Here is a 12,918-nt window from a genome sequence, read left to right as displayed (position 1 = left end):
TGTGACTAGTCCATACACGGTCGTACCTATTGTTAATCCTATACAGTTATACTGTAGTACAGTGAACTTCAGACAATCAGACGAACGTTGTGACTAGTCCATACACGGTCTTACCTATTGTTAATCTTATACAATTATACTGTAGTACAGTGAACTTCAGGCAATCAGACGAACGTTGTGACTAGTCCATACACGGTCTTACCTATTGTTAATCCTATACAGTTATACTGTGGTACAGTGAACTTCAGGACATGCATTTGTTTATTATGATGAAATATATAATTATAAAAAATACAGCCTCGTTTATACTTTTCCCCAACATTTAATGGGCCTCGTTATATATCCCAGCAAAATACACATGCATATGTTGATAATTTCTTAGATACATGTACACATAGCTACACAATACCATGTGAAAAGATCTTATTTCACAGACCCACAGAAACCATTCTAACAGGTACAAAACATATACAGCTCAAATATCACAGGCATGTTCTCACCTGTTTGAATTTGTCCAGGATTTCTGTTAAGCCATTCGGAACTTATTATCGGTATGAATATGGACATACCAACAACCGAGATGTTCCGAGAAGATGTCATATCGACTACCCTCAGACCAGAGATCCCCAGCGATAGAACGATTCCTGAGGATTCAACATATAATAATGTGTAAATCATAAAACCAATTTAAAACATCAGGATTAATTTTGTCACTAAAATATCTAAATGTCATCCACTGTCAGTTGTATATTATTATTAAAATACATTATTTATCAATCAACGTTGAACGGCAATGATAACGGTGAAATTATTCATATCCTAATCTGATTCACAGACAGATAGCTCATCCAATAATAATGTACTACTAATGATGCTTCAATATACAGACCTAGCCTTGTACTACCATTGGCATTGGTAACACGAGTCGCGAGACGTACTGTCTCCTCTTTACGAACCTTGACTTTGGTATCTTACCTAAGCTAACAAGAGTTATTCCGCCAATGATAGGGTCTGGCATTGACGTCATGACAGCTCCAAGCTTTCCAAACACCGCCAGCACCATCCCCATAGCTCCCGATAACGCTAGTACGTACCGACTGCCTACCTGTAGTGTAGAGGAGGATAAGGATGTTAGGTAAAACATTAATATTGTACAAAGTTTCATCTACAGAATCAAGCAGAAACAAAAATGCTGTGTTTTCACCAAAACTCAGTACTTTTCAGCTTCTCTATAACATTTACGCAACATGAAGCGCCATATTTTACTTGCTTGTGTTCAAAAATATACCACAGCCATCCTGCTGTGTTGTGTACGGAAGTACTTATCTCATAATTTTGAATTGAATACAGTCAAACCTACCCGAGAGACCTCCTGTGTCTAGATATCTCTAAATAATCGACCTATTGTAGTTATACATCATGTCAACTGTTCCTGTCTAAATAACCCACCTTTAACAGGAGACCACTATATAGATTCGTCCGAGGCTTTTTACGAAGCAGAACTTCGTAAGTAACCATGTTCATGCTCTTATTGACACACACGGTGGTACATTTAGGACATGCACAATGTCAGTTTCTACATTAATTAACTCGAGCGTTCGACTTATTATGTCAAGCGCTCGAAATATTACGTCGAGCGCTCGAGAAGTTATGTCGAGGTAATTGATGTAGAACATAATATTGTGCAACAGTAGACAATGTGCGTAATTGATAAACGACTTAAAGACAAAACAAAATGCGCACATTAGCCCGTGATACCGCCAACTATTTCCTCTGTATTTGGTGAGGTGGTGAGGCTCATCAGCCGCCTGCTACCACCTGGGTCAGCGACACATCACTACTCGTTATGATTGTTTAATCCCCACTTTCTGTTTCTAATATAGAAGTCGCTGTTAATGCTAATGATTACGTGATGATGTCTTATGTTATATCCTTACAGAACCTAGTCACATCTCGACCAACTTAAGCATGTTTCGAAGTCACCAAATACAAGACTGCCTATCTGACACATGGCGATGTTTATAAATTTGATCCCCTCACATTTGTTCTCGTTAATGCACCGGCTAACTTTCAAATGGTAATGACCTAGGTATTAGGAGGTTTGAATCTATTCCTGTGTGTGTTGATGGTATCATTGTTTGCCCCCTTCCCATCTGAACTATTTGAAAGACTCCGTAGTGCTGGATTAACCCTTTAACAAAGTAAGAGTCCATTTGCCGCATCGAAAGTCGTGTATATAAGATACATTATTACCAAACTTGTTGTGCGGGTCGGCGATTCTGAAACAGAGGCAGCAACGACTTTTCCCGTTCCAAAATCGCGATAGGATGTTACAAGTTTCTTAGGACTGCGTCATTATAACAGAAAATTTGTAAAAGTAATTTTTAATATCACCGCGCCACTTTATTTCCTAATCGATCATTTGATCAGCTTAACATCAAACCAATGCCTATGTCTGCCGATACCAAAACGGCACGCTAGTTAATGTCTTCACTGTGACGCTTCAGGCAAACCTATTGACTTTATACTCACAGGAAAAGATCACTCGGGTACAGAACATGTCATTGCATGTTGTGGTAGGGCATTACGTTAGGCAGAACTTGAAAGGTAAATAACAGAATAAGAATATTTCACTGCCATTACTGCTATCAGAGATTATAAAGTATATTTAGCAATTCAAAAAATATTGTAAATATTGACCATTAGGTTTTGTCCGAGTTAAAGACAATGAACAACCCGAGGCTGCTTTGTTTGTCTCTCCCGCCTCAAGGTCAGCATTATCAACTTACACTCAAACCAGAGAACCCCCCCCCCCTCCCCCCGACAGTCACACCTACACTAGCGGTACACATCAGAAACTGTACGTGGAAATAACATTCCTAGACATATATGCATGTAATCGACGGGTTTATTAGGATAAGATCTCAACACAGCCGAGATATGTATGTCTGACCACTCCGATACAGCACATCAACAACCGTCAATGACCCCACGGGATGTAGGTACATCAACAACTGTCAATGACCCCACGGGATGTACATGTAGGTACAACAGCCGTCAATGACCCCACGGGATGTAGGTACATCAACAACCGTCAATGACCCCACGGGATGTAGGTACATCAACAACGTCAATGACCCCACGGGATGTAGGTACAACAACAGCCGTCAATGACCCCACGGGATGTAGGTACATCAACACCGTCAATGACCCCACGGGATGTAGGTACATCAACAACCGTCAATGACCCCACGGGATGTAGGTACATCAACAACGTCAATGACCCCACGGGATGTAGGTACAACAACAGCCGTCAATGACCCCATGGGATGTAGGTACATCAACAACCGTCAATGACCCCACAGGATGTACATGTAGGTACATCAACAACCGTCAATGACCCCACGTGATGTACATGTAGGTACAACAACAACCGTCAATGACCCCACGGGATGTAGGTACATCAACAACCGTCAATGACCCCACGGTATGTAGGTACAACAACAGCCGTCAATGACCCCACGGGATGTAGGTACAACAACAGCCGTCAATGACCCCACGGGAGGTAGGTACAACAACAGCCGTCAATGACCCCACGGGAGGTAGGTACAACAACAGCCGTCAATGACCCCACGGGAGGTAGGTACAACAACAGCCGTCAATGACCCCACGGGATGTAGGTACGGCAACAGCCATCAATGACCCAACGGGATATAGGTACAACAACAGCTATCAATGACCCCACGGGGTGTAGGTACAACAACAGCCGTCAATGTCCCCAAGGGATGTAGGTACAACAACAGTTATCAATGACCCCACGGGATGTAGGTACAACAACAGCCGTCAATGACCCCACGGGATGTAGGTATAACAACAGCCGTCAATGATCCAACGGGATGTAGGTACAACAACAGCCGTCAATCACACCACGAGATGTAGGTACAATAACAGCCGTTAATGACCCCACGGGATGTAGGTACAACAACAGCCGTCAATGACCTCACGGGATGTAGGTACAACAACACCCGTCAATGACCCCACGGGATGTAGGTACAAAAAGAGCGTCGGTACTTTAGGCGTGTGTATGCATACTTACACAGGCCTATAATATATAATATATAACGAAATAATGATTCGTCAAATAGCCGTACATGAGGAACGGCGTCAGTACATCTCCTACCACGATTCTACAGGAGGCGGCGGCGGCGGACATTTCTTATTCAAAAATTAAACAAAAATGTTTCTTACCTCGTATGAACCAAGATGTTTTTGATTATGTTACATCTTGTGGAAAATGACAACTTGCCAAACATGACAGGAATGCCCGCTAAGCACCACTAGGGTATTTACCAATTACTGCCATATTTACTTGATGGCAAACATGTTTGCTATGTGGCCTTCCCAAAAATGATCCCTTTACACTACCAATGCTCATATCAAACAGAAGGAACGCCTTCCGTTAATAACAGTTGACCTTAGCAATTGGAGCGAGAGTTTCCTTCTATGCACCAATGATGCCACACAAAATGTAGGGATTGCAAACGTTGTATTCGACGATGTGTCAACCCGGATGGAGGCGCCTCCTGTCGTTGTCAGCGACAGGGGACACAATTCATTCATGTCATCAGGCACTATTCCAGTTCCTGCTATCCCATGTCGAATACAGTATGCAGCATTTAAACGCAAAATCAGCATTATTGCTCATACTCTATGTACATAATGCGCAAAACATCCAGCAAAAACGGCAAACGTGTTAGAACGAATAATGATGGCATTTCGTTCGAGTCCCCTTTTATATTCTTATGGCAGAGAAACGAATTACCTATCGACGTAGCTGTATCGCCTCCAATCAACATTGAACTAACCGGAAACAATATGTTGGACTATAAATTTAGTAATTAATCATTGTTCAGGTTTTAGCAAATAAAATTGTCAAAATCATAAGAGAGAAAACAAATCAACGGTATCAAACCAACCAGCGCGCCGAAACCGAGGTTCAATCTTTTTGACCATGTTTATCTCCAACTGTCCAAAATACCTTTTGGAACGTCAAAGAAATTATGCCCCGGAAGGAATGATTCCAACTACGTTGCCCGTGTAAAGATTGTCGAGATGTCCATCGTCCGATATCGGCCATAATCCACAAGTGCTGGTCACTCAAGAACCAAGTTCATCGGACAAAAACGTGTTTATCCATATATGTATGTTGCGTTATGTGACAAACTCAATTTGTTCGTTAAAAGGAATACTTTCTACTTCAACTTAAAATGTGACGTCAGGCTATTGTTTTAATTGCGATATTGCAACTACGACAACTGTTATCATTAATATAAACAATCCTGCTAGTGTGGACTGTTGTCTTACCCGGTATAAATATGGTTTAAAACGAACGGTTTGAGAAAAAAGCTTGCTATCATCAAATTAAATTTTACTATTGTGATAAAGTGAGTAAAAACTTCACGACATGACACGAGTCCTTTACCGTACATGGTTAAAGAACCCACCTTCGTTATTGCTACAACGGCTGCATTTGTGGTGTATGAAGTGGTGGCATGGCCCGTACCGAGAGATGCCGAAAGGACACTCATAAGTCCCTCGATGAGCACGCCCCGGTTGACAGCGTGTGGAGGGACGGGGAAGGCGTTGCACGTCTTGCCTATTGTGAAGTAGTCCCCCACCGACTCCATGGCTGACGATAGCACCACGGACAGAAATCCAATAAATAATGCCATATTAAATCCGGGGGCGCCAAACTGACCTAAAAACAAGCGTCTTCGTTAACACCAGCAACACCAACACAGACTAAAGCGTCTCATTATCAAAGTATTAAGAACTGTATTACAAAAATTAAAAAAAGAAGTTGTTTTAAATGTTTTGAAAGTAACCAACGGTTTCGAGAACCAATGCATAATATCTGCGATGAAATCCTCCCCCGGAGACAGGAGGGCATGCCATAATTTGAGGACGGTTTTATAAAGGTGGTACAGACAGGCTAGGATATCTATAAGGACATTCTACAGGAGGTTGAGTCAGGATTTGTTTTCTATGAGGACAGCCTTTATGAAACAGAGGTTATGATATCTTTGAGGACGGTCTCAACCGAAATACAGGATGTAAAGCTAGGTTATGATATTTATCATGACAATCTCACCCGGAACAGGATGTAGAGCTAGGTTATGATATTTATCATGACAATCTCACCCGGAACAGGATGTAGAACGAGGTTATGATATTTATCATGACAATCTCACCCGGAACAGGATGTAAAGCTAGGTTATGATATTTATCATGACAATCTCACTCGGAACAGGATGTAGAACGAGGTTATGATATTTATCATGACAATCTGACCCGGAACAGGATGTAGAACGAGGTTATGATATTTATCATGACAATCTGACCCGGAACAGGATGTAGAACGAGGTTATGATATTTATCATGACAATCTCACCCGGAACAGGATGTAAAGCTAGGTTATGATATTTATCATGACAATCTCACTCGGAACAGGATGTAGAACGAGGTTATGATATTTATCATGACAATCTCACCCGGAACAGGATGTAGAACGAGGTTATGATATTTATGAGGACGGTCGTATTCCTTACCCGGATACGGAAAGAAGAACCAGGGCGTTGTTTCTATGAGGACAGTCCTCGTGTCTGTCCGTGCTTTGTATGCTGGGTCCGTCTGATCGTCCGGGAACACTCCCGCTCGTGTCAACACGAAACACAGTACCCAGGTCAGGACGATGCTGATCAGAATCTAATCGATCACGTAGTATATCATCGGACAAAAAACATACAAAAGTAAAAAAAAAAACCAAAAAAACATTTGACGGCATTTATGTCCGGAGGCTATCGTGATCAAAATTTATGAAACAGTCTCGTAAAACTGTAGTTCATAGTTAAGGTAGAAAGTCTCACCATTATGTTTGTGTATATATAGTAAAACTGTAGTTTATATTTAGGGTAGAAAGTCTCCCCATTATGTTTGTGTATACAGTAAAACTGTAGTTTATATTTAGGGTAGAAAGTCTCACCATTATGTTTGTGTATACAGTAAAACTGTAGTTCATATTTAGGGTAGAAAGTTTCACCATTATGTTTGTGTATATAGTAAAACTGTAGTTCATATTTAGGGTAGAAAGATTCACCATTATGCTTGTGTATACAGACATTAAAACATTTATGATAAAATAATTTTCTGTAAATTGTGTTATTGTTTTCTCCATGTTCATACCAGGCCTATTTACCGAGTGGTAAATTATAAATATTATTCCCATCGATTTTGTTGAAAACTATTTACAAAACAAGAAGCATTACTTTGAGCGCATTGGATAATCTCTGACCTTTTAGACAAGTGGTCGTTCGTTCCGATTTCTGTAGCAGAGATGTGTTGTTACAATTTTTTTTTTTTATATATAATTTTGCTTTGAGCAAACCATTCTAAGTCTGAACTATTCACAATATACAACTCTTAAACTGAACTATTCCGAAAAAAACAACTTGGAGAAGGAATAATTCAGAACAAACAACTTTTGACTGAAATATTCATAACAAACATCTCCTCTCAAACTGAACCTAACTATTCTAAACAAACTTGATTTTGTTTTCGCTGGACCCTCTATGTTTTGTTAATTATGTGTTTTCTTTATATATTTTTTTATTAAAATTGCATTACTCAGCACACACGAACCACACTTTTGTACCTGTTTTCAATCAGTAACAATGTATCAAACAGCTAGTAAAACCATGACAAGAAAAGTGAGTTACATTGTACGATACATACCGCGAAAACGTCACAGACGGAGTAGCCTTTAGCGGGAGCACCACGCCTCCTACAACACCGGGGTAGGCTGACCCGCACGTGGGCCAGGTATACTCCGCATATTATCACCACCAGGGAAGTCCTGTCGAGCAAATGGAAGCCGGTCAATTACAAAGGAATAGCGATCCTCGCGTTCTGGGCGAAGTATTTAGAAAGGAAGTGACACACTGCAATGTGTTAGAACCAATTTAACACATTAAATGCCGAACACATGAACCAATGGCAGAAGGATCCGACCTATAATCCTGCCTGCCTGTTAACACACAAGGCTGTACGTTAGACAGCAGTGAACAGTTAATTGTTCCAAGAGAAAAAAGGATTGAAACGGAAAAGGTAATTTACAGTGAATACAGCTGAACTATTGTGTTTTCCTCTGTGGGCTTTAAAGCAGATGACAGAGAATGATATCTCCAACTCTGCATGGATATTGCCTGGATCACAGAGAGGGATACCACTGTGTATTGTGTCCCTGAACTTACAAATATCTTAACCTAAAGTAAATACATGTAATAATCTACATCTGATTTCAGGTGATAGGAATATTGGTAACAGTGGTGGAAAAATGTCAATGGCGATAACATTATTAATGATATCGTTTCGAAGGAGAAAAAGAAAAAGAAGAGAAAAAATGCACTTATATACAATGTTTATATGTTTTCATTTTTTTTTTTTACAAAACACTACAATTGTTTGGAAACATAGCGTTAAAATAGCGACAATCAGAGTTGACATACAACATTACAAACAACGACGGTATAAACAGACTGTCCTGAAAAATATGTATTTACGCTTTGTAGTTTTGTTCAAAAGAGGGAAAACAAAAATCAACAACTTACGTTAAAGCTACCGGCCAATAGCTTTTACTGTATGATATAGGTATGGGGTAGAGAGAATATCCCAGGAGGAAAATTGTGACGGAGCTGGTAATTGGTCCGACAAAACGAAGAGCCATCCCAATGGCACCTGTTCCCCCTAAGACCACCTCGACAACTGAGGCAAGCATCAGACTGCCTTGGAGCTGGAAGGATAATCCAGGGGCGTCTTGTAGCAATACTCAATTAATAAGGCATCATCTTTGATACATTTACGTTAAATTACTTTGTGTTGATAACGCGAAAGTAATGCACAGGCTTACTGTCAATTTAAGGTATGACACTACGTCTAAGGTACATATAGTACAGTACCAATTATACACAGAAATAAGTGACAACTAGACATTGACAACAGGACAGTTATAACTAGACAGTGACAACTAGACATTGACAACAGGACAGTGGCAAGTAGACATTGATAACAGGACAGGGACAACTAGACAGTGACAACTAGACATTGACAATAGGACAGTGGCAAGTAGACATTGACAACTAGACATTGACAACAGGACAGTGGCAAGTAGACATTGATAACAGGACAGGGACAACTAGACAGTGACAAATAGACATTGACAACAGGACAGTGGCAAGTAGACAATGACAACAGGGCATTGGCAAGTAGAGATGGACAACAGGACAGTGGCAAGTAGACATTGACAACAGGACAGGGACAACTAGACAGTGACAACTAGACATTGACAACATGACAGTGGCAAGTAGACATTGATAACAGGACAGGGACAACTAGACAGTGACAACTAGACATTGACAACAGGACAGTGGCAAGAAGACAATGACAACAGGGCATGACAAACAGGACATGGAGAACAGTGAATAATGTACATTGACAACAGGACAGTGATACCAAGACATTGACAACAGGACAATGACAACCAGACATTGACAACAGGACAGTAACAACGAGATATTGAAAACAGGGAATTGGCAAGTAGACATTGACAACAGGACAGTGGCAAGTAGACATTGACAACATGACAGTTACAACGAGATATTGAAAACAGGGCATTGGCAACTAGACATTGACAACAGGGCATTGGCAAGTAGACATTGACAACAGGACAGGGACAACCAGACATTGACAACAGGATAGTTACAACGAGATATTGAAAACAGGGCATTGGCAAATAGACATTGACAACAGGGCATTGGCAAGTAGACATTGACAACAGGACAGGGACAGTGGCAAGTAGACATTGACAACAGGGAATTGGCAAGTAGACATTGACACCAGGATAGTAACAACGAGATTTTGAAAACAGGGCATTGGCAAGTAGACATTGAAAACAGGACAGTGGCAAGTAGACATTGACAACAGGACAGTGACAACGAGATATTGAAAACAGGGCATTGGCAAGAAGACATTGACAACACGACAGTGGCAAGTAGACATTGACAACAGGACAGTGACAACGAGATATTGAAAACAGGGCATTGGCAAGAAGACATTGACAACGGGACAGTGGCAAGTAGACATTGACAACAGGGAATTGGCAAGTAGACATTGACACCAGGATAGTAACAACGAGATTTTGAAAACAGGGCATTGGCAAGTAGACATTGACAACTGGGCATTGGCAAGTAGACATTGACAACAGGGGATTGGCAAGTAGACATTGATAACAGGGCATTAACGAGTAGACATTGACAACAGGGAATTGACAAGTAGACATTGACAACAGGGCAGTAACAACGAGATATTGAAAACAGGGCATTGGCAAGAAGACATTGACAACACGACAGTGGCAAGTAGAGATTGACAACAGGGCATTGGCAAGTAGACATTGACAACAGGTCATTGACAAGTAGACATTGACAACAGGACAGTAACAACAAGATATTGAAAACAGGGCATTGGCAAGTAGACATTGACAACGGGGCATTGGCAAATAGACATTGACAACAGGGCATTGACAAGTAGACACTGACAACAGGGCATTGGCAAGTAGACATTGACAACTGGGCAAATAGACAATGACAACAGGGCATTGGCAAATAGACATTGACAACAGGGCATTGACAAGTAGACACTGACAACAGGGCATTGGCAAGTAGACATTGACAACGGGGCATTGGCAAGTAGACATTGACAACAGGATAGTGGCAAGTAGACATTGACAACAGGGCATTGGCAAGTAGACATTGATAACAGGGCATTGACGAGTAGACATTGACAACAGGGCATTGACAAGTAGACATTGACAACAGGGCATTGGCAAGTAGACATTGACAACAGAGCATTGGCAAGTAGACATTGACAACAAGGCATTGGCAAATAGACAATGACAACAGGGCATTGGCAAATATACATTGACAACAGGGCATTGGCAAGTAGACATTGACAACAGGGCATTGGCAAGTAGACATTGACAACAGGATAGTGGCAAGTAGACATTGACAACAGAGCATTGGCAAGTAGACATTGACAACAGGGCATTGGCAAATAGACATTGATAACAGGGCATTGGCAAGTTGACATTGACAACAGGATAGTAACAACGAGATATTAAAAACAGGGCATTGACAAGTGTAGACATTGGCAACAGGGCATTGTCAAATAGACATTGCCAACAGGGCATTGGCAAATAGACAATGACAACAGGGCATTGGCAAATAGACATTGACAACAGGGCATTGGCAAGTAGACATTGACAACAGGGCAGTGGCAAGTAGACATTGACAACTGGGCATTGGCAAGTAGACATTGACAACAGGACAGGGACAACTAGACATTGACAACAGGACAGTGGCAACTAGACATTGACAACAGGACATGGCAAGTAGACATTGACAACAGGGCATTGGCAAGTAGACATTGACAACGGGGCATTGGCAAATAGACATTGACAACAGGGCATTGACAAGTAGGCATTGACAACAGGGCATTGACAAGTAGACATTGACAACAGGGCATTGGCAAGTAGACATTGACAACAGGATAGTAACAACGAGATATTGAAAACAGGGCATTGGCAAGTAGACATTGACAACAGGACAGTGGCAAGTAGACATTGACAACAGAGCATTAGCAAGTAGACATTGACAACAGGGCATTGGCAAATAGACAATGACAACAGGGCATTGGCAAGTAGACATTGACAACAGGGCATTGACAAGTAGACATTGACAACAGGGCATTGACAAGTAGGCATTGACAACAGGGCATTGACAAGTAGACATTGACAACAGTTCATTGGCAAGTAGACATTGACAACAGGACATTGGCAAATAGACATTGATAACAGGGCATTGGCAAGTAGACATTGACAAGACACTGACAACAGGACAGTGGCAAATAGACATTGACAACAGGGCAATGGCAAATAGACATTGAGAACAGGGCATTGGCAAATAGACATTGATAACAGGGCATTGGCAAGTAGACATTGACAACAGGACAGTGGCAAATAGACATTGCCAACAGGGCATTGGCAAATAGACATTGACAACTGGGCATAGGCAAGTAGACATTGACAACAGGGCATTGGCAAGTAGACATTGACAACGGGGCATTGGCAAGTAGACATTGACAACAGGACAGGGACAACTAGACATTGACAACAGGACAGTGGCAAGTAGACATTGACAACAGGACAGTGGCAAATAGACATTGACAACAGGGCATTGGCAAAAAGACATTGACAACTGGGCATTGGCAAGTAGACATTGACAACTGGGCATTGGCAAGTAGACATTGACAACAGGGCATTTGCAAGTAGACATTGACAACTGGGCATTTGCAAGTAGACATTGACAACAGGGCATTGGCAAGTAGACATTGACAACAGGACAGTGGCAAGTAGACATTGACAACAGGACAGGGACAACTAGACAGTGACAACAGTGACAAATGTACAATGATAAATGGACAGTAACAACTGGACATTTACATTTAGACATATAACCACCTGTTACCTGGTTGAGCCTCGAGTACACCAACTCATGGTTATTCGCCATCACTGATGTATCGTTGACAGTCATGTTGTTACCTACATCGTAAGTAATCGAACAATTAGCTTACAAAGCATTTATACTTATACGTATAATGTGTACTCCCCCGTCCTTACTAAACAGAATCATCTCCTATCAGAGACTATCATAAGTTGGTATCGATGTTACCGAAGACGGGACTTTAACTGGTACCTCGTGCTAGATTGTTTATATCTCGTTCGATCTTTCTGGTATATTCCGCTACATT

The 12,918-nt window shown here is 41.2% G+C and overlaps 1 protein-coding gene across 1 annotated transcript in view; it reads right to left on the bottom strand.

Moving 5' to 3' along the window:
* The window catches only part of LOC110459300 (solute carrier family 23 member 2-like), a 26,670-nt gene extending 13,974 nt beyond the window's left edge, over positions 1 to 12,696 (bottom strand). The window contains exons 1-7 of the mRNA XM_021511483.1: positions 12,636 to 12,696; positions 8,667 to 8,848; positions 7,792 to 7,912; positions 6,609 to 6,765; positions 5,505 to 5,758; positions 976 to 1,105; positions 501 to 644 (exon numbers count right to left, since the gene is read on the bottom strand). Of these exons, the coding sequence (XP_021367158.1) occupies positions 501 to 644; positions 976 to 1,105; positions 5,505 to 5,758; positions 6,609 to 6,765; positions 7,792 to 7,912; positions 8,667 to 8,848; positions 12,636 to 12,677 (1,030 nt within the window). The 5' untranslated portion in view covers positions 12,678 to 12,696. The remainder of the gene's footprint in view (positions 1 to 500; positions 645 to 975; positions 1,106 to 5,504; positions 5,759 to 6,608; positions 6,766 to 7,791; positions 7,913 to 8,666; positions 8,849 to 12,635) is intronic.
* Positions 12,697 to 12,918: the final 222 nt, after the last annotated feature.

The sequence above is a fragment of the Mizuhopecten yessoensis genome, unplaced genomic scaffold, assembly GCF_002113885.1.
Source record: "Mizuhopecten yessoensis strain PY_sf001 unplaced genomic scaffold, ASM211388v2 scaffold10017, whole genome shotgun sequence".
NCBI lineage: Eukaryota > Metazoa > Mollusca > Bivalvia > Pectinida > Pectinidae > Mizuhopecten > Mizuhopecten yessoensis.
The sequence above is the reverse complement of the archived record's forward strand: the minus strand, read 5'-3'. Positions and strand labels throughout refer to the sequence as shown.